Below are 25,920 nucleotides of genomic sequence, written 5' to 3' on the forward strand. Positions count from 1 at the left end.
GGAGGGGAGAGGAAGGGAGGGGAGGGGAGGGGAGGGGGAGGGGGAGGGAAGAGAGGGAAGAAGAGAAAAAGAATCCCAAGCAGATTCTGCACTGAACGTGGAGCCAGACACAGAGCTCAATCTCATGACCCTGAGATCATGACCTGAGCCGAAACCAAGAGTTGGATGCTCAACCGACTGAGCCACCAGGTGCCCCCAGTCTGGGTACTCTTAAGCTTCTGGGCAAGTCACCTAAAATAAATTCAGATGGACAAGCCAGAACCTGCCTCACAGGTCTGGGGGGATTAGATTAGAAAATGTGCATGGAAGAGACAGTACCACATGTCTCTGAATTCCAGAGATGCTTCAGAGATGCTCCCTCCAAGTGCCACTGGAGACCATGCTGCCCAGTTTCTTTGCAGTTAGGCAGCACCGGCTGACTGGTCCTGGCCAACAAAAGGTGACCCCTGCCACTTCCTGGCTGGGATACTGAGCAGCCCATCTATAATCTCTTTTTAGATGATAGGATAGAGCCGCAGACTGGAATATCCTGGGTCTCTGAGGGACTGCGTGGAAGGCAGCCCCACCCCCACCCCCACCACCCAGAGCATTGCCCAAACTGCAGCAAATTCTATGTGAGTGAGAAGTAAACTTTCTGAGTGAGCGATGGAAATTTCAGAGTTGATTGTCACTGTTGCATGAGCCTATCCTATCCTGACATAACTCCCGGTTAATAATATACTAAGCAGGAAGGAGGAGGAGGTTTGCAGGTTTGGGGATTAGATGAATCAGGGTTTCCCAGGACACAAGATAGGTACCACCAGCCCCAAATAGCACTGAATCACACAGTTACAATATGAGTGAGGGCATAAGATGAGCATGAAAGAGAAAGAGACAACAGCAACATGCAACCAGGAGACTCTGGCCAGGGTCACACTAGCACAGTAAACATCACCAGGGGAACCAGGATCTGTGATGGGAGCTGCATTTTCCTTGATGTTGAAGAAGCACAGTTCTCTTCCAAATGCCCACAGACACCTCCATTTGTACGTAACTGGGCAGCACAGTGGTTTCAAAGAGCAGAGGCAAATGGGAATCTGCTCGGTGAGATTCAATTTCATGTTTTTGTTAATAGCTTTCTCCTGCTTCTCACAGATAGAAAGCAAGTCACCCCAGGGATGTGACCTCACCTCTCAATCATTTAAAAACAGAAAATAAATGTCCGGAGAGATTAAAAACACAGGTTCCGTGCCCTGAAAGGTTGCCGTGTGACAATGTTGCATCTTCATGGGAAAGATGAAAACTCCATGTAATCCTATTACAAATATTTCCATTAGTCACCAAGCCTCACCTTGGTAATCTGTTTCAATTCAAAGCCCTGTCATTCCCCAAAACCCAATTTAGAAGGTGCACGAACAAAATGTAAGTTTGTGCCAATTTTTCAGAGACGGGCAAAAATTGTCACTCAAGTTCATTTGGGGTTCTTCCCCCCTGCTTAAGCTCTTGACTCCAGGGCACCAAGAGAATTCCTTCCCATCATTCACCAGGTAATCTTGCCCTCTCAGGCCTCCTTAAATCCCTCGCTCCTGTCTACAAAGTTTCCAGGGCAAAGATGCAGAGATTCTAGTGCACAAGGGTCCAGCCACCTCAACATGCAAGGGGCATGCACACTGGGATGCTCTGGGAAGGCCAGTAAGAGGGGATGTCCGGGCTGGGGGCTGGGATATTTATAAAGAGTTAGGACCAACCAGACCTCTCACAAGCTCAAGGCCAGAGCTCAGATGTCATGCCAGTCTCTAACCATCCTGCCCACCAGTGTGGAAGCTATCAATCACATCACTGCAAGCGCTGAGTGTTGGTGGGTATAGTCGGCCCCATTGTACAGTGAAGAAATGGAAGCTCAGGGTTTAACCCCAACCTGGAGCTGGCATGTGGAGATGCTGCTCACCCTCTAAAACCAGAGCCCAGACTGCTACTCCTTCATCTCTGTGAGTTTCATCAGCCCTCCCCAGACTCCTGCCTGAGCAGACTTATGCTCCTGTGGTTTACCCCCAGGGAACTTGGAACAAGGAACGAAACTTCCTGGAGCTTTCTATAGACTGGATGTCCCTGTCCACGCCAAAAATCCTGTTGAAACCTCATCCCCACGCCAATGGTATTTGGAGGTGGGCCCTCTAAGGGGTGATGAAGTCATAAGAGGGGAGCTCTCATGAATGGGATTGGTGCCTTGTAACGGAGACCCCCAGAGGGCCCCCTTGCCTCTTTTTATCAGGTGCGGTGGCAAGGGTAAGACAGTCATCGGTGAACCAAGAAGCAGAGTCTCACTAAACATTGGCTCTGCCAGCACTTTGATCTCAGACTTCCCAGCCTCCAGAACTGTGAGAAATAAATGTCTGTCTATAAGCCACTCATTCTATGGTGTCTTGTCATAGCAGCTTGAATGGACAAAGACTGAGCCTGATCTATAAAAAGCTGATAAATAATCATAGTCACCCCCATGATTGGCTGTGAGCATTCATTAACACAAAGCGGCACTCAACAGTCTGTTCAGCACAGTGCCTGGCACACTCTAAGGCTTGATATCTACTCTTATTATTATTTGATTATTTGTCCCTCTGGGTCAAAATACCTTAGACTTTGGGACCCACCATACCCCACCCCCTCCACCAAATTGGCACCATTACTTTCCTTTTTTTTTTTTTTAACATCTTATTTATTTATTCATGAGAGACACAGAGAGAGAGACAGAGACACAGGCAGAGGGAGAAGCAGGCTCCCTGTGGGGAGCCCAATGCGGGACTCCATCCCAGGACCCCAGGATCACGTCCTGAGCTGAAGACAGACACTCAACCGCTGAGCCACCCAGGTGCCCCAGCATCATTTATTTCAATCCAACTGCACAGCTGATACTTTTCCAAATGTGGCACCTTCTTTCTCCTACCTTCTTGCTTTCGAGTACTATCCCCTCCACCAAGAACACCCTTCCTCCATCTCCCACTTCTTCCAAAGGTCTTATTTGTCAGGAAATAGCCCATTGCCCTTCTCTGTGAGTTTTCATCACACCCTGCCCATACCCGTGTTTCCCCTCTTCTTCCCTGGTATAATGCTGAATTTCTTGTCTGTGCTGGATTGAGTGGCTGGATGGATGGCCAAGAGAAGGAACACATACATTAATGATTAACAAAGCCATTTTTGAAAATTTCGATTGAGGACACAGGTTTGGAATGTCCATAACTAGGAAGGAACCTTCAAAGTTGACACACATGCCACCGTATTGAGCCAACAAAACATCATTTCTATCAAAATTAGAAACAAAATGTCAAGGCTCTCAGATGTGATTTCAAAAATTATTTCAATGAGGCAGCCCAGAAGAATTAGTCTATGGATTTTATCGGTTCTCTAGATCATATGTTAACACTCTTTTTGGCAGCCTGAAAATGACATTTCTCTTCCCGGCCAATATCCTCTCTTTTCCCACTTAGAAAACATTGTTTTTGTTTTTTTTTTTCTTTCTTTCTTTTTTTCCTGAGTTGTCAGTTTCAGGTTGTAATTTCTATTCCTGTTTAGCACATGTGAATGAGGGTCTGTTTCGGAGCTACCATCCTCTTGGTGTCAGAACAGCCCCATGTTGTCCACAAAGCTGACTGTCACCTCCCAGTGCAGCTTCAAAAATCACATGGAAGATGGGAGCAGAAAGCCTGGTGTGGGGGCCTTTCCAGGAGAAAAGCAGACAAGCAGACCTTAGACTCTCTCCTATAAGAGGAGCAGCTGGACAGAGGCCCAGAGATAGCTCACGGGCTTCAGAGTGAATGGATAGGCTCTGGTGCCTCCCAGTCAAGGAACAGAGTCACGTGATTTAACCCCTTTGAGCCTCAATTCCTTATCTGCAAAATAAGAGTGACGGGACCATCCTCATAAATTGCCAAGGAAATGCCTAGATGTGAACCCTGCCTCTACCACTACATGTTGCTTTATCTTTCTTAGCCTCCATTTATTTCATCCATAAGCTGGATTTAATGAACCAAATTCACTGTTCTGAAAATTAAACAATTTATCTAAAGAGCTTACTGCTGTGCCTGGCACATGGAGAGTACCAACCAAAACACTGCTCTTCCTTATAAGGATTAAAAACAATTAACAGTGTGTTCATTTCCTGTCTCCCTGTAAGTAACCACCCAGGGCGTAAATTCGTACAATAAACGGGTGACTCCTGGGTCTCAGGCTGAGTGCTAGACTCTGGGGTCAGTCACATGGCTCAAGGAGACAATCCAGGCCCTCCTGGAACTTCTAGTGTAGGGGAGGATGCAGGTGTGAAAAGACCCTTGTCTGGCTCAGGCTACATGTGGGAGGATGGGCACAGAAGAGGGAGCAGAGCTTGCTGCATGGGGGAAGGGTGGCTGTGGAGGAGGGTTTCTGGCAAAGGTGCAGAGAAGGCAAAGAGAGAGCATCTGCCATCATTAAGACATCGTCCCAATATCATCAGGGTGTTGGGGCCCAAGGAGACCTCCCACTGCTGTCAGGAAGTTCTAAGAGCCCTTCTCAGTTGATGAACCCAATGGTCCCTCGCTGGCCTGCCTCCTCCTCCACTTCCCTCCCTCCAACCTGCTCTGCACACAACAGGGCAATGAGCTTTGTGACTCAAAAAGGAAACCATGTTATGCGCCCCATCCGGTGCACCAATACAAATCCTTCCAGAGTCCTCCATAGCAGAATGATGAAACCTTGTCCCATGCAACACGACTCCACCTACCACTACCCTGGCCTCTTCATGTGGCCCTTGTCCCTTGTAACCAGCCAAAGGGAGCCCGAGACTGCTGCTGGGAGCAGGGAGGCAGTTATTCCTTCTGCATACTTCCAGGGCCCAAATGAGCAATTGCCTTCATACAGGTAATCACCTGAGTGACAGGTAAAGTTGGACCAGGGCAGTGTCTAAATCCAGGGGAAAGTAACTGCCAAGTGTCATGTCTGGGTGACTCAGGGAATGGCCATCTCTTCTAAAGGCGGGGGTAAGACAGACAGACAGGTGAGCAAAGTCTCAGCCAAGGCTGAGCTCCCAAGCCACATCACATCATGTCATGTCAGAGCCAATAGACGCTCTCAGCAGTGGTACAGCCAAACCCCAGCATAGTCTAAGAGATACATCAGCCACCTGGGAACTAACATCCATTCCCTCCCTCATTCATGCCTTCAAGTATTTATTGAGCACATATTATGGTATCAGCTACTGTTTTAGGTAATAGGTTAAAAAGCAATGCCTCTGCCCTCATGGAACTTACATTTTAGCATATGGAAAAAAATGAAAACAAATGAATTAGGAATAAATCAATGAGAACAACAGTGGCATGGCTAACACTTAGCTATGCCCTGTGCTACTCTAAGCATCTGAATATTCAGACTGCTTTAATTTTCCACAGCCATCTGGTCCTAATACCTAATACCGGACAGGGTATTAGGCTGTCCTAATTGTACAGAAGAAGAAAGTAGGGGCACAGGGAGGGGAAGTAGCTTGCCCAAGGATGCACAGCAGTGTGGTAGAGGTAAGTTTTGGGGTCTGTGAAATCCCCAAGAAAAACGGTACAGCTGGACTAATCACTGTCTTTCACTAGCACTCCTTACATGCACTGTTTCAAGCCCTTCACTGGCATCACCTTGGATCCTCTACATAATCTCATGTATTCTCATCATCCCCATTTTATGGGGCGGGGAAGGGGTGGTGGTGGATGGAGGCTTGGAAACGGGAAGGGACTACCTGAGCATACTTGGCCCTAGTCCTCTTGAAAAGACAAGGTGGGAGAATGGTCTCCGTGCTTCAGCAGAACCGAAATGAGCCCAGGCACACGCCTAACCATTCTGGGTAGGACCACCATGGTCGTTACCTCTCTCCTCTCCAACTCACAGTGCAGAGGCTTGGGGCTTGGCTACTGGCCTCAATGCCCAGCTTCCCTGACTCCTCCCTGGATGGCACTAACCTTAGGTCTTTCATCTGTCAAATGGGAATAATAGTTGTACCTACTTCAGGAGGGTAGCTATAAGATGACCCCAAATCATTCAAGTAAAGGCTTTGGCAGGAGCCCTGATACCTAGTAAGTACCCAACAAACTGTAATTCTCCTTACTGTTTCTATTCTGAGTCTTCTGGTGAGAACTGTTTCTATCTATTAACACAGCTTTTGCTGCTCTTTAGAAACTGAATTTTATCTCTGAACTTTGTCCCAAGGAAGCCCAAAAGCTACTTGAAACTGGTATTTTATTGGCCAACCCGTGAGAAATAACAACAGTGATGTTAGCTATCAGTTGCCAAGCCCAAGCTGTGCTGTTGGCATCAAAGAAACATACTTCACCTATGTTGTCGGATTTATTCCTCTTAATAATTCTGATAACCGAGACATAATCTGTCCTTTTTAAAGAACATAGCAGCTAGGAGGTTAAGACTCCAGGGTCCCTGTTACAATGGAACAGGGATTTGGGCGCAGGTCAGGGGAGAAATTGAACATGGCTCATCTGGGAATTGTATAGTGGTTCCTAATCCTGGTTCCATGAAGGAATTACCTGGAGAGCTTAAATGAAAGGACATTCAGGTCCCACCCCAGAACATTTGGATCAGGACCTTTTTTGGGGTGGAGTCCCAACATCATTCATTAAAAATTAAATTTAAAAAAGCTCCCCAGATAATCCCAATGTTAAGCCAAGGTTCAGAACTACTGGAAAAATGGAAACAACTCATTTTTCACTCAAAGGAAAAAAAAAAAAACCAAAAAACAATACCTCTCATTTTCATTGACATCCATCTAAAAAATGATCTGCCCTCACATCTGTTTCAAAAATTTTTTTGGTTTACAAAACACTGTCCGGTTTAATCTCCTGCTTGAAATATCTCCATAGCATAGGGATGTATGTATAGCATATGCATGCAGTGTGCCCATTCTACAGATAAGGAAGTGGAGGACCTGGCATCATCCAGCACCCAGATGGGAAAGCAGGTGTCCCAACTTCAAGTCCAAGAGGATGTCCTTAGATGAAAGGCCCAGAGATCTTTAAGACATTTAAAGAAAACCATGGCCACTCATCTCACACAGGGGAAGGAGTTCAAGAGACCTGGTTTTGACACTTGACTCCCAAAGATATTCTTATCAGGGTTGACTGGAGCCTTTTACTGCGGTATTGAAAGGCAACACAGAACCGGTTGTCGAAACCGGGCCAAATGGAGCAGAGAAGGGGAGGAGATGCGTTCCTCAGAGAAAGGCCACTTAGAAATAAAGTGAAGGTTTCTGGAATTACAAGGCAGGAACCATTAAGGCCAGTGGGTGTCCGTCTGTCCCCAGCAGTTCCATCTGCCTGCAGCCAGTGATTGTGCTGAGGCTCTACTCTGGTTGTTTTTTTTTTTTTGAGTGGGTTAAATCTACCCCCCTGTGATCTTGTTTGAACTGCTGATTTGCTTAGCAAACTCTTTCTCTATAAATAATGAATAACTCAACTCCAGCCTGCCACTGATACATTATTACAAGATGGGAGTTAATGGGGTGTAAAGTAGGCAGGGAACAGCCCTGCCACTCATCCGTCTCCCCACCTCCAACCTTCAGAAAATGTGCTAAGCTACTCTGGAGCCTACTAAATTGGCATCTTTTCTCCCCATCCCCACCAGCCCAAGACCTCCAGGTACTTCCAGGGTCTCTGCTTCCATGCTCATCAGCATAGAATCCCATAAAAATAAGACCAAAGGCAAGGAAACAGGAGTCAGAGATGATTCTTTCAGGCTTGCTGCCTGTTTTTTGTTTAGATGGTCTGTTTTCTTTTCATATCTGGGAATGTGCCACCCACAGTTCATTTCCATGGGCGTGCAGTCTGCTGCGATTCCCGTCTATGGATGTTTCCCTACTCTACCCTTGCTTTGCTCCAAGGAGCTGGCTTTAATTATGACACACTGTCTGACCTCCAACAGGTCTCAGAAGGAAAGCTCTAAACTCTCATTCCCAGTGCCTACCAGTGTTAATGGGCTCTCAACAACCATTTGCTTAATGGCTAGATGGCTAGATCATTCTATGAGTAGATGGGCTATGAGTAGGTGGATGGGCATATGAATATCTAGGCAGGAGATGGGAGGATGAGTTGGTAGGAAGAAGGGTACTTGAGCAGGTGGATGTTGGATGGATGGATGGATGGATGGATGGATGAATGGATGGGGAAGACAGGGCAAATGCTGGATGGGTGCGGGAAGGAAGGGTGGTGATGTTGGATGGGTACATCTGTAAAGAGGGTTGGGGGTATGATATGGGTAGATGAATTGATGAGAAGGTGGATGGATGGATGGATGGATGGATGGATGAATTGAGGAGAGGATGGATGGATGGATGGATGGATAGATGGGTGGGTAGATGGGTGGAAAGGTGGATAGATGGATGGATAGATGGATAAATGAGTGGTCATTCACTCCTAAGGGTTCAGCTTAGGCAAACCAGGCTTAAGCAAGGAGGAAAATGACCCAGATAAAGATGAAGTAGGTAATGTTCTAATCATTTCACAGACAAACTGAGAGCTGGAAAGGTTAAAGGTTTGTCTGAGGTCACAGCAGAAGTAGTATTTGAACTTTTGGCTCCCTTCCGGCCCTTCCCTTGCCATACACAGCACATAATGGAAGGCCCATCCCTCCAGATGCCATGTCAACAGCACTCATTTTCCACCTCCATATTCTGTAACTGGATGAGTGAGATAAGCCCCAGGGATATCCCAGCACCAAGGCTGAAAGCTGGAGAGGAAGAGGGTGGGGCAGGGGAAGCAGAATTCCAACAGGAGGAACGGGTGCAAGGCTGGCTGGGCCCAAGAAACAGTGAGTTAACAAGATGAATAATAGCCCATTGGGCTAAGGTACAGCATCTTTTGCCTGAGAACCTGTCAGAAGCACTTCTATTGCTCAGATAGAGATCGGACCTGGGTGCCAGACATGCAGGGACATGCCCCAGTGGTCTACATAAACTCCAGACAAGTCCCCTGAAAATCCTTGATCTGGGCCTCAGTCCCAAAAGGCTGTACTAATAGTTGCCTAGGAGGGACTGGCTCCAGCTGGGGAAAGTCTGAAGATGGCTGGGACTCCTTCCTTGCCTTTGAAGATATTGGGTCTGTTCCTGCTCGGCATTCCTTTGGGTCTTTTGAACACCTACAAGAAACAGAATCTGCTTTTGAAGAGGACTCAGAGACGAGCCTTTTGATTAGAGGCAAGAACAACTTCCCAACCCCAAGACTCTGTTTCTGTCAAAAGGAGAGGACAGCTGGGGCCCGTAGCCCTATTTCTCATCTGTCAGTCATGGTAGAGGGATGGTCTGCCCGGGAGACCACTGAAGTACTGGACCCCAGGAAGGGGACACTGATTGCCGCTCCCCTCAGCTGCAGCCCCAGCTTGAAACTTGGGTCACTGCCACCTGCCAGTTCAAGAAGAAAATCCTCCTCCCCAATAAAGTGCTTATGTATACCCGCTTTGACAACAGCAGACAGGAGCCCTGATCCCAGCTCCACCAGTACAGAAGTACCAACCTCACCTGGCAGCTGGGAAAAGTCGAAGTGCTTAGATCACCACCAGACATGTAGTCAATGCTTCATAAACTGTTATTATTAGACAATTTTTAAAACTAGTCCACATTTCTCTAATTCCGGCCATTTCATGCCAAGTTTTCAGTCTTGCCATTCCATATGCTCCTCCTAGCCACCCAGGGAAACATACATGGTTATTTCCACTTTATAGATGAAAACACAGAGGCTAAGAGAGGGGAAGTGATTTGACCAAGGTCACACAGCCAGCATGTGACAAAGCCAGGACTCATAACTCCATGTCCAAAGTTCTTCCTCTTGTAGCATATGACAAGAGTGGTATTTGCATTGCCCCCTTGCATACTCACGATGCAGGGCTACTAGTAATAATCACTGCAGCAACGAGAATTGCCAATGCTTACATAGAACTTCATGTTATTAGCCTTAAAAATAAAACACCCATTATTTTATAACAGCAAAATAGCAGAGAATTGCAACCCGGATAAGCAAGCTACGGCAAAGCCATAGGCAAGTCCAACAAACAAAGAGGACGTTATTTTATGGAAAAGGAAGAGGAAGCTGGGAGGGGTTGTTTTGAAAGGAAAGTCCAGAGGAGAGAAGCAAGGGTTCAGGGTGAGGAGTTGCTCATCAGCTGAGTTCCAGGGCTAGTCGATCCTTGTAGGAGAAGCAATGTACACCTTTCCCTGCTGGGGTCTGGATTGATGATTCTTTCCTGTGGAGATTCTTTTGTTAGGGGTCTGTAAATTGATGATTCTTCCTGCCACTGACATTGAGTGGCACAGCTCCCCCTTCCAGCCTTCCCTGCCAGCATCCTGAGTCCACTTTAGTGAGGCTTTCCATTACCAATTTCTACAAGGTATAACAGGCTTAGTGCCTTATATGTAGAAACCCACTTAATCCTCAACAATCCCACAAGGTAGGGGCCTATAATCTCCATTGCACAGATACAGAAAAGTGAGGCTCAGAAAGGCTTAAAAATTACCAGTCCAAACGAAAAACTTACATTGACAAACCTGTATTAAAGTCTAATTACTCAGATCCAGACAACTAGTAAACCGAGAGTTTTTGGAGCTTATTTCGGTGACTGTCGGCTTGTACTTTCTGATGACGCACACGGCCGGGCACTGGGAGATATACAGATTCTTGACTTTAACATGCAAGAATGCTTTCCCACCCCAGTTAAATTTTCTATATAGGGAAAATCCCTATAAATTTTACTCCATACCTGGGCAGCCCGGGTGGCTCAGCGGTTTAGCACCACCTTTGGCCCAGGGTGTGATCCTAGAGACCCGGGATTGAGTCCCTGCATGGAGCCTGCTTCTCCCTCTGCCTGTGTCTCTGCCTCTCTCTCTCTCTCTCTCTCATAAATAAATAAAATCTTTAAAAAAATTTTACTCCATACCCAAGGATGAGAGAAGAGACCAGAGCATGACAGTGATCTATGAAACTCATTCAGAGAGCCTTGGAGAACAGTCACAAGGAATATTCGAACACAAAATTATGTCTGTTCTTAAGATGACACAGTAGAGCCTGGTAGTGTTAAGGCTCAAGAGAGCCTTAAGGATCAGAGAGGTCAACGGTATTGCCTGATTCAGACTCACACCAGCTGTAGGTCTTTGGATGAGCCACCTCATCTCCCAAAGTCCCAGCCTCCTCATCTGTAAAATGTGGACAACAATTATGTGAAGCAATAGCTCTAAAGTACCTAGCAGAGAACTCAGCATGCAGTAGAAGCTCAACAAACAAGTTCCCCTTGATATCGAGAGTGCCACTTCACAACAAAGCCCTCTCTTATATGGACAAGGATTCAACCAAGCAACCAACTTCCCTTCCTTCCTTTTAGTTATGCTGAACATCAAGGACTGGTTTTGAAAACAATGCTGTGCCGTGCCCAGAAAGAACACTCCAGGAGCGGACTCACTTCCAGCCTCGGTGAATCCGTACAGCCATCCTGATGAATTTCAGCTCTTTCCTGCTGTTCCTGGGAATGGATCTTCCAGCTGTGTGCCTCAGCCCCCTCTGAAACTATTACTAGCATCACTAAAATCATCACCATCCTTCCAGTTCAGAGGGTAAAGAGCTCCATTCCCACGTGAACCTCGGCCCTAACCTGGAAGTTCACATGGTGTACACCTAGGAGCACAGGTGGGGCGGTCAAACATCCCTGGACAGGTAAACAGGGAGGTCTGCCAATGGGTGGAAAGCCACAACCCAACAAAATATTGAGGCTGCAGGAGTTCCAGGGAACACTTTTCCAGCTGCATCTCGCCTGGTCTTTGTATAGCAGCATCTGAGACTGCTGACCACGCTCCCTTGCTGAAATACTGTCTGCCCTGGGCTTCCATGATAACACCCTCCTGGTTCTCCTCGATTCTCTGGCCCCTCCTGATCAGGCTTCCTTATAGGCACACTCTGCCTTCTTCTCGCCTACATCTTTCCCCACTGCCTTCACTGGTTCTCAAATGGGGTTCCTACACCTACAGTGTCAGCATCACTTGGGAACCAGTTAAAAATGCAAATTCTCAGGCCCCACCCAGGAGTTCCACTTGGAGAAGTGCTGCCCCAGGCCATTGGTTCCTCGTTTCTCATAGCACAGACGACTGCCAGCTCTGGGCCTCACGTCCAGAACTGCACTCTGAACAGCCATTTATCTAAATGCCTACCTGACATCACCTCTTGAAAGGCTCAGAGGTACCTTATGCTCAACGTGCCAACCAGACTTTTGATTTTGCTCCCTGTCCCTGACTGAGTTCAGCAATCTCTTCCTCGGTGGGAGTTGCCAGCCACTAAGCAGCCTGGTCTCCGTTCCCCATCACATCCAGGCTTTCCATCCTCTCTTTTCTTCCAGAGGAGGGTGCAGCCCACAGGCAGATGAGATTTCTGAGCACTCAACATTCAGAGAATGGAAAAAAATAAATACTAAATACCGTTTCTCTTTAAAGCAGACCTTTCCTTGGATCTCTGTAGTTCACCAAAAAAAATAATAAGTACCCAAGGTGTGCTAGGTACCATGCCTGCATCTAGGGATACTGTTTGTCTGTCTCGTCCTGCTCCCTGTCTCCTGGGTTCTCCCTCTTCTGCCAAAACAAACTCTTATTTCACATTCAAAGATATAGGCTCCCAATGCATATATTAATATACCTATTGATTTTCCTCTTGCCAGTCATTATCAAGATTTATTTATCCCCCTGGCTCCCCATTGATTGAGGAAAGCAGTATTCCCACTGGTCAATCAATCCTGATATAGTCCATGACAAAGAGTCAATATCTATTTATTATTTGATTTATGGGCTTAATTATCTTAAACACGACCAGGCAGGGACAAAGCAGAAGCTGAGAAGTGCCCAAGCAACCGTAACCAGTTTGGGAATACATCAAAGCAAAGCCCAGGGCCCAGCAAGTTCCCAGAGAAGTGAAAACATACTGATCTGACACTTCCCACTCTCCACCCACCCATACCACCCTGGAGGCCACCACAAGGAGAGGGGAGGGGACAGACACATGCCAGGGTTACAATTTGCACCTGGCCACAAGTCATAAGCCAGGTAAGTTTGGTGGCTCAGACAAATGAACAGGACCTGGAGGTAGGTCAGCTTTTTCCCCCTGCCCAGGGGTGAGGACCAGCAGATCAGGATTCTCAGAGGCCAAAGGGGCATTAGAAAGAAGGATGGACTTAGAGTTGGGGAGGGAAAGAACAGGAGGGAGTGGTTTGTTATGAACTCTGGTCTGAATTAGACAATCCTGAGTTCGAATCCTGACCATCCCCAGCGTTATGTAACTGTAGGCACCTTGCTTCATCTGCTTCCTCATCCATAAATGGGGGAATTGAATGTACCTACTTCAGACAGTCACTAAACCCATTCAAAAGACAGAAAATCCAGTATTTGCATGCAGGCCGATCAGATCACAGAAAACCAGCTTTTAATTACAACCCTGATTTCCTCCGCAAAGCTGCCCCCATGCTCCTGAGTCTGTTTAACCATGGCCTGCCAGCAAAGCTGAGGAAACCGTCCCTCTGGTTTCTGGAACACATGTTAAGGACCTGATGTTGCCCACACTTGCCTTCAAAACATGGGAGCACAGCTGGCTATTTTTAACTTGGGTAAATAGTGAAAGCTGTTGAAAATGCCTTTGTTTCCAGAGGACTGCCAGCTTGCTGTTGCTCTCTCCCCTCAGGGAGTCATGCCAAGTATCTTTTAGAACCTAGGGCATTAAAACCCACACTTGTTCCCGCTGATGTCCGAGGAGGATTAACACTGTCCACACCATTTTTGGAGGGGGGACGGGGAACAGATGGACAGTCCCGCTGCAAGCTCCTCTAAGGAAAGGGATCACCCCAAAGTGGTCTTTCTAAAATGCGAACTGGACTGTGTTACTCCTCTGGCTAAAACTCTGGGTAGTACTCCCTGCCTCTGAGAGAAAAGTCCAGATTCCTTAGCTTGGCCCATGAGGTCCTTTCAGACTATCTCCAGCTTCTTATCTCTTGCTAGTACCCAAATGGGTCCTATACTCCAGCTGCTGACTCTGCTGCCTCTTCCCTGTCTTGTTCCCTCCCAACGCCAGCCCTCTGCATTACAGTTCTTGGCTGTTAGGAATGCCAATACCTTCTTGTCCTTCTGGCCAGTTCCTTGGTTGGAAAAGGGCCAGCTCCAGGTCCCCACAGCTCCCCAGGATCCTATTGCAGAGATTGTGACACTGAGAATCATCCAGTTACCTGTCTGTTAGCATCAGGGGGCAGGGGCCATGCCTTCCCTTCCTCATTTCCACCATTACACCCAGTCTCTTTTTGTATTCTCACTTACATCACATAGTTGGCATCTTTTGCTTTTGGTCCCTGTTAATTCCCCCACATCTTATAGCCACCCCCCCCCACTAGTTTGTACTACATTTTACTTATGTCCCACTCATTTCTTAGTGATTCCGAGTAAACAGTTCCATTCATTGTTTGCTGCTACATTTGCCTAGAGGAGCAGGCTGTGATAATGTGTGTGAATATATTTTTGGAAATAGTTATTCACTCATTCAACAAGTATTTAAGGAGGACCCAGTGTTTTAGAGACTGGGGATACAGAGGTGAGCCAAATAGCTGAGGTCCAGCTTTCCTAGGGCTTATGTTCTAGGGTGGGGGAAAGGATGTAGGGAAAAGAGACAAAAAGCAAGCAGACAAATTGAGGAAGATATTATCTTATGGTGAGAAGTGCTCTAATGAAAACAAAACACAGCGATGGCGTACCAGGGAATGAGGGGGCGGGGGGAAGGTGGGCAATGCAATACCACTTTGGATTGACTCCAGGGCCTCATGCTCTTCTAGGCTCCTCTAGTCCTGCCTGTTTCTTCTCAGTCTCCTGTGCGTGGTGACCCTTCCCCACCAAGGCACCCTGTGCGGGTGGAGGTGCTCTAGGCTCTGTCCTTGGGTGACCTCCTGCACCTCCCTGGATGACCTCAGCTTCCACAGAAGCCCACAGCTTCAATCACCACTTCTTTGCAGATGACTCACACATGGTTATTTCCAGCCTCAACCTTTCTCTAAGCTAGAGACCAGGATATCCAGCTCCTTTGTCAACATCTCCCTGTGGACAGGTCAAAGCTCAGAGAGGTTAAGTAACATGGCCAAGGTACAAGCCAGGAGCAGCACTGGGTCATGAGTCCAAGGGGTCAACCTATAGCCATAACCTTGTATCATTTGATGTTATAATAAACATAAAACACCTGCTGCCTGTAGTGCCAGGGATGCCTTGGCACCCGGGAGGAAATACACCACTACTGTTAATTGCTATCACTATCATTATTGTCATCATCGTTAGAGTAGCATCATTATTATCATAGCAACTGCGAGATACAAGGTATTGAGCACCTCTGGCTATTGGAGGCATTAAGCTATAGCTTGATCTCTAATTCTTATTTCTACCTTGCAGGAGGGAAAAGGGTCATCCCATTTTATAGATGAGGAAACAGAAGCACACAAAAGTAATTTGCAAAAAACCAAAATCCAAAAAATGGAGCATTCATACATATATTTGGTGAAAGTAACAAAGTCATAGAACAGGATTGCCAGATGAGTCTATCTTCATGGGATAGAAGATCTATCCATAAATGTCTGCGTAGTCAAAGATCTGCTGGCTCTTCACCAAAACCCATGTCAGTTTCCTCCTGGGAGTACAATTGGCTCTTCCTCAGCTTCCCTTACAGCCTGGTGTGGTCAAGGAAATGTGCCAGCCCATAACACATGGGTAGAATGATGTGCATCACTCATAAGTATGGCTCATGGGAACATCCCACACAACTTCTATGTACTTTCTTCTTTCCCCAGCTAGATGCAGAGCACTCTGAGCCCTAGGGTTGGATCCAAAAGTTGAGATTGGCCTTAGATCCCTCCACACCTGAGGAAAAGCCACCTACATTCCAGGAACACCCATCTTGGACTTACCATGTGAGCAAAAAATGGACTTCCATTGTGTAGAGCCATCTAATGCTTTACAACTTGTTACAGCAGCTATTGTTACCCTGACAAATACAAACCATCAGTTTGTGTGTGTGTGTGTGTGTATATATATATATATATATGTATCATATATATGTATATGTATCATATATATATGTATATATATATATATATACACACACACACACACACACATATATATGGAAACTGCATATATATATTGAGAAACCTGCCTGCAAAGATATATACCAAAATGTTAATGTGATTGCCTCTGGCTGTAGACCTTACAGGTGAATTTCATTTTCTTTTTGCTGATCTGTATTTTCAATAAGCTATCACTCGCCTAATAAGACGCCCAAGTGACTTTTTAAGTGATAACAGATGGCCCACACAGTAATTTAGAATCTTTGAGATTTTAGGAATGTGATGGCCAGTGGCGAAGCCTTCACCCAGGCAACTCCTCTGCTGGTCATATGGTCATTCACCAACAGGCATATGCAATGTACATGAGATGATGTTAATAATAATGATGATAATGATGCAGTGCATTTATAGCGCTTCCTTCACAAAAGTCCCGGGGTGCTTCACATTCCAGCACAATTAAAGGCAGCCACAGACAAAAAACCTTTTCAGCTGTGCTTTATAAAGGAAAAGCAATTCAGCTTTTTGAACATAAAAGGAAGACGATTCCACTAGATGATGGGGGGGGTGGAATCTTCATGTGCTCAGTGCCCCCCCACCCCCACTCTTGTATGTTATATTTAGGACAATCAAACTGGCCCAAAGGGGGGAAGAAATCAGAAAGCCCACAAGTACAGAGTTACTGGAAAAGGAAGTCAAGATCTCATTCGGGGATGGAGTTACTACTGTCTTAGAAGGCAGGGTCCTCTATTTGTCAAATATTGCAGCTTGGCGCTGTTATATTTGAAAGCACAAAAAAACAAGAACTGATTCGGAGCTGGACGTCGTCTATTAAAAAGCTCCTGATATTTACCAGACTTAGAGTGCTGTGCAAATGAGGCCCCACGGCATTTCACTACTACCTTGCCCCAAGGGGTTGGAGTTGGGGGGTGGGTGAAATCCAGCCAACCTCACATGACATCACAACTGCATTCAGACTCTGGGCACCCAGCGACTGAGGACACTTGCCCAATGAGAAATTTTTTAAAATCTTCCTGAAAGCAGTGGGGAAGCCCTGTTCCTTTCTCTTTCCTGGGGTGTATATCCCAAGCCCCTCTCTCACGACAAGATGTCTCTGGAATGCCCCTTATTGTCCTGATCCCTCCTATTCCCACCCCTGAAAAAGCCTCTTAAGTTTTTGGTGTTCCCAAACACAGAGGAACCACTCAGGCACCTATTCTGAAGCCCCACTCAGGTGGAAACACCACAGCGATATCCAGAGCACCCCAGAATCCCATTTCCTCTGCTTGCATTCTTTGGGGCTGGGCTAGGTTGGTGCTTTCACTGCTTTCAACCAAATGAGTTTTGACACACTGAACTGACGAATTAGCAGAGTGTAAGAGGAGGCAGCAGGCAGCCAGGCCATCAGGAAGCTTGCAGAGTGCTGTGAGTTAGCTACTGTTTAAAATCTTTCATTGGCTTCCCACTGCAATAGAATAAATTCTACACCTTTATTCACACCTTTGAAGCCCTGCAGCCTCCTTCCTGCCTCCCCGCAGTCATTCACATACTTCCTTCTGGTCTTCAAATGTGCCTGTCTCATTCCCACCTCAGGGCCTTTGCACCTGCTGTACCACCGCCTGGACCACTCTTTCCCTGCTGCTCCTCTTCATTAGGTCTCAGTGCAAATGTCAGTTCCCCCAGATACCTCTTCTCAGCCCCTCCTCAAAGTAGCCCTCCTGTCACTCTGACCCATCCTCCATTTGTGGTCTTCACAGCTCTTAAGGCAATGCTGTAGTTATCTTACTTGTCTAATTTGTTACTGACCGTCTTTTCTGCTGGAATGGAAAGTCTTTGTAGGACAATAGGAACTGTGTTCTGAGAACCTAGCAGGCAGCCAGGCACTCAGCCAGGGTCCCATGCACATCTGTGAACACGCGTTAGCACTGAAGCTAACGGGTGGCTCTCAGGCCCCTGCTGGTCTTCACTTTTGGACATTTTGGGCCCTCCTTCTTCCTGGGCCCAGCCACTCACCAGTCTGTGCCGCCTGGCAAAATGGTTCGTTGAGGCCGCAGGAAGTTTCAAGGGTGTGCAGCTCTTGGCAGCAGAAAAGCCTGATCACTCAGGGTAGGAAGTGGGAGCCGGTCTCTTTAGAGCGATGGTTCTGATCTTGAGCACATAGAGACTTCCTGGAAGTCTTCTTAAACTCAGAGAGTGGGCCCACCCCCAGAGCTTCTGATTAGGAGAGAGGGAATTCTTTATCCTATATTTGTCTTTCTAAAAAGCTCCGAGGTGATGCTAGCCAGGGGTCCACGCTATGAAGCATCGCTTTATTTAAGATTTTATTTATTTATTCATGAGAGACACAGAGAGAGAGGCAGAAACACAGGCAGAGGGAGAAGCAGGCACCACGCTGGGAGCCCAACACGGGACTCGATCCCGGGTCTCTCGGATGAGGTCCTGGGCTGAAGGCGGCGCTAAAGCCACCCGGGCTGCCCTGAAGCATGGCTTTAAATAATTTGGAGATTCTAGGAAAAGATTGGAGGAGGGAGGTGGGGGCTTGTGGGCTATGGGATCTTCATCAATTGTTATTGTTAATACTACAAGTCTTTTGCTGGGAGAGAGAAAGTGAGTGTGTGTTTTATAAGATAAGGAGCAGGACAGGGATCCCTGGGTGGCGCAGCGGTTTGGCGCCTGCCTTTGGCCCAGGGCGTGATCCTGGAGTCCTGGGATCGAATCCCACGTCGGGCTCCCGGTGCATGGAGCCTGCTTCTCCCTCTGCCTGTGTCTCTGCTTCTCTCTCTCTCTCTGTGACTATCATAAATTAAAAAAAAAAATTAAAAGAGCAGGACAAAGAAAGAGAAGAGAGAGTGTGTGATGTAGAGTGTATATGGAAGAGGCGTGTGTGTGAGTGTATGTGTGTGCTGGCCCATAGCAACTTACAGGGTATGTTAGTACATAAACAGAATCAAAGCTACAAAAAAATGAAACCGGTTTAATAAGCCAGTGGCTCTCAAAAGGCAGTGTACCAAATCCTCCAAAACTTAATTAAAAAGACAGAGGCTTTGGCTCATTGATCTAGGAGGGAGCCTAGCTCTTGCATTGTTACCAAGTCCCGCAGGTGAGTCTGGTGTGATCCGGGAAATCCTGCGATGTAGTAGTCTTGCCTACCCCCTCCCCCTGGCGGATGCAGCCCGAGGCAAAGAAGGAAGCCGCTGGGCTAACATCAGATCCCTGTCTGCTCAATTCCAGGTCCTGCCAGTCTTGTTCAAGGGCTCCCCTTCCCTGTCTGACCCCAGTTTCCCCACTTGTAATATGGGCACAGTAACAAAAGGAAGAACATCACCATGCCCGGCCCGAAGCAAGGCACTTGCTGAAGGCTGGTGGAACCTGTTGCTGTTTTGGTGTCTTTGGGGGGCTCTGCCTTTATCAACATTAAATAAATGCCTCTCAAGGCAGGGAGATGGTTTCGGACATGAGGATCAGCTGTGCCCCATTTAGCTTCCAGGAAGGGAGCCCCACAATGGACCCGGTCGTCTCCGCCTGGCCCATGAGCACACTGCGTCTTCCTTTCCAGGGACAGGGCTGGGGCGGGAGCTAATAAGTGCACTGGGACATGGTGATAAACCTTTCGGGAAGAATGGGGCGGCTTCTCCCTCCCTTGACCCACCCTTAGTGACAACGAGGGTGGAGCTGCTGGTACAGACGCACCACCTGCAGAAGGGCGACGGCGCAGGGCCGTCATAACGCAGTGCTTCCCGGGCTGGCCAAGGGCAGCGGGCCGGGATGAGGGACCAGGCACTGGCGCCTGGTGAAGTCATCGGCACCGACCAGAATGGGAAGTCAGGGCAGATACACTGGCATTTCCCACAAGCCCCCACCTCCCTCCTCCAGATAAACTGCCTTGGCAGCTGTCAAAATACTCTTCCTGGGCCACCACCCTCTATTTTGGGTTTTTCTTTTCTTTTCTTTCTTTTTTTTTTTTTTTTTGTCCTTTAAGACATTAGTTCCTGACCCTGCTCACAACCCTCCAAGGGCTACCCTGAGCATAATAAGATCCAGACCTCTCGCCAGGCTTCCAGGTCCTACAGCAGAGGGTTTCCCAGGTGCCTCGTAGAGTCATGTGGGGGAAGTTTTGTACTGAAATCTGTGGCCTCTACAGACTAATTAAACCAGAGACTCTCAGGGAGTGGTTCTTGACTGGGGGTGACTTTGCCCCAGGGGATATTCGGCCATCTCTGAAGACATTTTTGGTTCTTACAACTAAGGACTTGGTACTATTGGCATCTGGTGGGTAAGGGGCAGGGATCCTGCTAACCATCCTACAATGCATGGGCCAGACTCCTATAGATGAACAATCTTGCCCCAAATGAGCTGGTGCCAAGCTGATGGGCTGCTGTAGGCATCAGTGCCCAAGTCAACCAGGCTCAAGCACCACTCCCCTCCCCAGTCTGGCCCCTGCTGGCTTCTTTACTCACCTCCCACCCTCTCGTCCTCACCGACCATGTTCTACCACAGTCTTCTTTCTGGTCCAAAGCACACGCTGCTCATTCCTACCCCCAGGCCTTTGCATGTGCTACTCCCTCTGCTAGGTGTGCCCTGCCCCATGTCTTCACAGCTGGCTCTTTGCACTCAGGTCTATGCACAAATGCCACTTCTTCAGAGAGGCTGCCTGGATCTTCCCTCCCATAATGCATACCTAAAATAACTCCATCCCCAAGTCTCTCTATAGCACTGCTCTGGCTTGGTTCCTTCAATATGCTGGGACCTATTCAAATGGTCTCATTATTACTTAGCACTACTCTGTCTCCCCCACTACAATGACAGCATTCTGAGAACAGGGTCTATGTCTGTCTTGCTCAGCGTCATCCCCTGGCATCCAGCAAAGTGCCTGGTACTCAACGTGTTTACTAAGTATCTGATGATTGAATGAATGAATGGACAAGGATTGGGGGAGGCTAGGGTTTTCAAGCTGTTGGAGGATCAAGTGCATTGCTAGAGACCTCGTGTTTCTGTCCCAGCCCCACTTTCTTCTCCTGGCCTCAGTCTCCATATCTGTAATATGGCCCGGATGAGTTCAATGGGATCAGGCTCCTGCTAATGAAGCTCTCCTGGAGACATCAGCGGTAGTGTTTTGCTTTGGTCTGGTCTCCATGGCACCTAGCTAAGGTAGGTTGGTCCTGGCTCCTGTCACCAGATTAATAACAAATTTCTTCCCACTGAGATCCTAATTATTTTGTAATTTTGTCTGGTCTTTTTTTTCCCCCAAAAAACTTTCCTGTTTCCATTTCCCTCTGCACTAGCTGGTTTACATCAGCATCTGTGCTAAGCACACAGTAGGTACTCACTGGTAATATGCCCCAGGGTATGGTTCCCAGATATTAATTAGATTAGAATGGGTTGGGGAGCTTGGTTAGAAAGTCTTAACCTACAAACAGGCTTAAATCATTAGGTCCAAGGTGATGTGATAAACTAAAAACTGAAGCCCAAAGATATCCAGGTTCTAATCCCTGAAAGCCACAAAAGTTATCTCAATATTGCCAAAGGGGGCAGCCCCGGTGGCGGTGGCGCAGCGGTTTAGCACCACCTGCAGCCTGGGGTGGGATCCTGGAGACCCGGAATCGAGTCCCACATTGGGCTCCCTGCATGGAGCCTGCTTCTCGCTCTGCCTGTGTCTCTACCTCTCTGCCTGCCTCTCTCTCTCTCTGCCTCTGAATAAAAAAAAAATTGCCAAAGGGACTTTGTAGATGTGATTGAGGTTGAGCATGTTGAAATGGGAGAGGTTTCCAGATGGATAGGTCCAAGATGCAATCACAAGTATCCTTGTAAGAGTGAGATCTGACCACAGAAGGAGGCTATGTGACCATGGAAGCAAGAGGGAATGCCGCTAGCCTTGAAGATAGGATTAAGGGGCCACAAGCCAAAGAATGCAAGGAATGTTCTAGAAGCTGAAAAGACATGGAAATGTTCTCATTCATAAAGGAGAGCAGCCCTTGGCTGTAGCCCAGTGAGACCTACTCCAGACTTCCAACCTCTATCACTGCAGAACAATAAATGTGTGTCATATTACCACCCAAGTGTGTGCCCATCACAACATCGCTAGGAAACCAATACAGGAGCACCCAGGTGCCTGCATTTGAACGACCTTCCTCCCTTTGCTGGCTCTGATGCAGGAGATCCAGGTGGACTATATTTCAGGGAGCACCACTCCAGAGCTGCTCCAGGCTGCTTTTCAAACCAGCCCATTCCCAGAGCTTTTTGTCAGAGTTAGAGGGACCCTGCCACAAGCACCCACTTCTGCCTCATTTTGCAGATGGGGACACTGAGGCCTTGGGAACTCTGCAGCAAGGCGGAAGGATGAGAGATGTTTTCATTCAGCTCTGTCGGCTTTCAAATTCCACTTGGAGTTTTTAAAATGAACGATTGTGCAGACTGCCAATAGCTTTGCAATAATCTCATAATGACCCAATCGTGAAACGATTTAGCAATCCTGCTGCTAATTGTATTTGTGGATATAGCAATTGGGTAACTAGTTGGTTATTACTCATTCCCCAAGAGCCATACACATCGTATTACAAGGAAGCTAATCTTAGAAATACTTGTTAACTCCGATGATAATTACTAAGTAATTGGCTAGAACACGCCATTGTGAATTTAGTTGGAATATGCCAGGTAATTATCTGGTCTTATGTTCCCTGTAAAATAAATCCAGGGTCCCAAAATTGTTCCAGTTGGTTGGCTATTGTCCAACCATCGACCTCAGCCAGCCAATTATGTGGATGCAGGTGATTAATCAAATTACTCAAATATCAGGTTTCAAACTGAATGTTCAGATAAAAGGCCTGACGGTCAACAAGTGGATGGTGCTACATGGGAGAATGGGGTTCACAGAGCATCCCCCAAGATAAAAAAATAAATAATGATACAATAATATGGAATAAATGCCACTTCTTTGGGGCTCATCTGGCTTCTTCACACAAAATACCAAAACACTTCATAGACCAATTACATGTCCCAAAGCTGCAGAGTCTTTATCACGGTGCCAGGAAAAGGCTGTGCTATTTGTGAAATCTGCAGGCAGTTACGGTGCTCGGGGAGTAGGGGGGCAGAGTTTGTACATAATAGAAATTTCAGGCCCCAAATGCAGCTGGCTTACAGGATGAGTGACACATTTTCATAATGACCACTTATTTCTCAAGGGTGGCTGCTAACTGAATCTGTCCACTTCTAATTACCCAGCCCTTGGGAAAGGGGTGAGGGAGGCTTGGGGTACTGGGATCCATCAGTAACACTGAGAAAGTCAGAGGGCAGGAGGCGAGAGGTCCTTAGAAGGGCCAGGCAAAGGACAGGAGATGATGGGTTTCAAAGTTCTAGTTTGGAGATGTCAAAAAGAGGGGTTACTGGAATGTGAGAAGCTGACCGGAGAGAAATTTGGGGTGACAGTCTGGTGGAAGCAGTAGAAAGAAGGCCAGTGAGGGGAGGGGAAAGACCGCCTTCCAACAAGATGTACACATCCCAAAATAAAAGGCTATGCAGGAGGATGACACATTCTGGATAATGAAGAGAGGAGGAAAGGAGCTGTGGCAGGTTGTAGAAGTAGCCTCAGGTTGTCCCTCTCCCTGCATCTATGCCCCTGCCACATGACATCACAAATCCTCCCATGCCGAGGTAAGGTCTGTTTCTCCATGCCTCAAATCTAGGTTGACCATGTGAGTTGGTTTGGCCAACGTTCATTGATCAAGGCAACATGACAGAGGTGTGAAAGGCACTTGCCCATCAGGGCTCAACCTCTTGCAGCACTTGGAATCCTGAGACCACCACAAGAATGAGCCTATCTTGGCTGCTGGGGTATACAAGGCCATGAAGAGGAGAATCAGGGCACTCCAGCTGCCAACCTGCCAACCTGTGGACACAGAAGTAGGGACATCCAAGAATGACCAGCTCCTAGTCTGACCTGCCAGCTGCCCACAGACACATCCATGAGCCCAGCTACTGGGCCTGGCTCAGCACAGAACTGTCCACAGAAGAGAGGAAAACTCTCAAGCATTGGGGGTAGCTTGTTACTCAGCACAAGCTTATTGATACACTCACCTCATGAGAACAGCTCAGCCCCTGCATGCCGTCTGAGCTGGTTATTTGAGAGCCTCTTCTGTTCTGTTTAGGGTTGAGAACTAACATGTTTACCCTCGTTTAGGAAGGATTGAAGGGCCACTTCTCAATCTCCAATCCTTTGAAAACACCATCTGACACATGGATTCCAGTCAATCCATCATCTGCACAGTCAATGCTGACAGACAATAACACACCTTCTTCTGACCCCTGAGATCTTATAAGTGGGCTCAAAGATGCTTTGTATCACAAGGGAACCAAAGACCCACTGGCTCTTCCTGAGCTCACAGCTCCTGCTATGACACCTGTCAAGATGAGAGGCTTGTATATTTGGGATCTTCTCACTGGAGTTGAGAATGAGAAGGAGAGAGATCCTAGCTGACTCTTGGCATCACAGGCCACACCAAGAAGGGCATGAATATGGCTAGCCCTAATGCAACAGGAGAGCAACAGCCAGAGTTTAAAAACACACCAAAGAATTGAAACCAAAGCTTTTTTTTTTCAATGCCCCATGTCACTGAGTGAGGCTAGAGATCAAGTTCTGGAAAGTTGCTATCACCTGACATTTTCTTAATGTCAGTTCTCACTATGTCTCTTGTGCAGCTATAGATCATGGTTGTTGGATATTTAAGATAGCAATGGTAAAGTGCTGCAAATGTTGTCTGCTTCTTGAATGAAAGAAGTCATCATGATCTCAGCCCAGGGTTGGCCAAACTAGGGCCCAAGAGCCAGATCCAGCACATCACCTGCTTTTATAAATAAAGTTTTATTGGCACTCAGCCACATACAATCATTTACATCTTGTCTGTGGCTGCTTTCACATCACAGGACAGAGTTGAGCAGTTGGTACAGAAACTGTATGGCCCATAAAGCTAAAATATTCATTCCTGGGCCCTTTACAAAAAAAATCAGCCAATTCCTGATTGGATCCATTCAGCTCAATTTAAATACGGAGACAGTGAATCTCAGTGATGTTGTTTCACAAATCCTTGGAGTACATGGGGACCAGAACCAACTTTCCTAACCTCCCATTTATGGTGCCCTTCCCGTGGCACCACTCTGCCAAAGGATTTTGGCATCAAAAGTATTTTCTGGAATGTCAAATCTTAAAACCACACCATTGTAAATGGTAGAGCCAGAAGAAGCACCATTTACCAGAACAAGGCATTAACCAGAACCCCTGCTTCTCAAGGCCACCAGAAGCAGAGCTCTGGGAATGGACCCATGGGTGGGAAGCCTGGGAAGGACTGACCTGGTGATGATGGCCAGGTGAGGTGGGCTCATGCAGGCGCCCATGAAGAGCACCACGTTCTCATGCCGCGTCTGCCTGTAGGCCATCACCTCTCGCTTGAAGGCCTTTAGCTGTTCCTCGTTGTCCCTCTCGATGTCGATCAGCCGGATGGCCACCTCGCCATGCCAGCGGCCATGGTACACCTGCCCAAAGCGGCCCTTGCCAATGAGCTCGCCGATCTCCAGCTGCTCAAAAGGGATGTCCCACTCCTGCAGGAAGATGCTGGTCTGGCTGGCCTTGCGTGGGAAGCTCCTAGCTGAGAGCAGGGACAGGTTCATCTCCTCAAATTCATCCTCCGACTCCTCGGCCTCATCGTGGCCCTCTTCATTCTGTGGCCGGGAAGGGGAGAGTGATCAGAGTGGCTCCTGCCCTGCCTTCCCACGAGGTCCCCCAGATCTGGACACGTCTCTATGTGCGTTTTTGGCCAGTGTGGACATATA

General features: G+C 47.4%; 1 protein-coding gene across 2 annotated transcripts in view; it reads right to left on the reverse strand.

The window, feature by feature from the left end:
* KSR2 (kinase suppressor of ras 2) overlaps positions 1-25,920 on the reverse strand; it is a 408,105-nt gene that overhangs the window by 33,183 nt on the left and 349,002 nt on the right. For both annotated transcript variants that reach the window (XM_072722940.1, XM_072722941.1), the window contains exon 14: positions 25,442-25,809. In XM_072722940.1, the coding sequence (XP_072579041.1) occupies positions 25,442-25,809 (368 nt within the window). The remainder of the gene's footprint in view (positions 1-25,441; positions 25,810-25,920) is intronic.

Source organism: Vulpes vulpes, chromosome 10 (assembly GCF_048418805.1).
Source record: "Vulpes vulpes isolate BD-2025 chromosome 10, VulVul3, whole genome shotgun sequence".
In the NCBI taxonomy this organism is placed as follows: Eukaryota; Metazoa; Chordata; class Mammalia; order Carnivora; family Canidae; genus Vulpes; species Vulpes vulpes.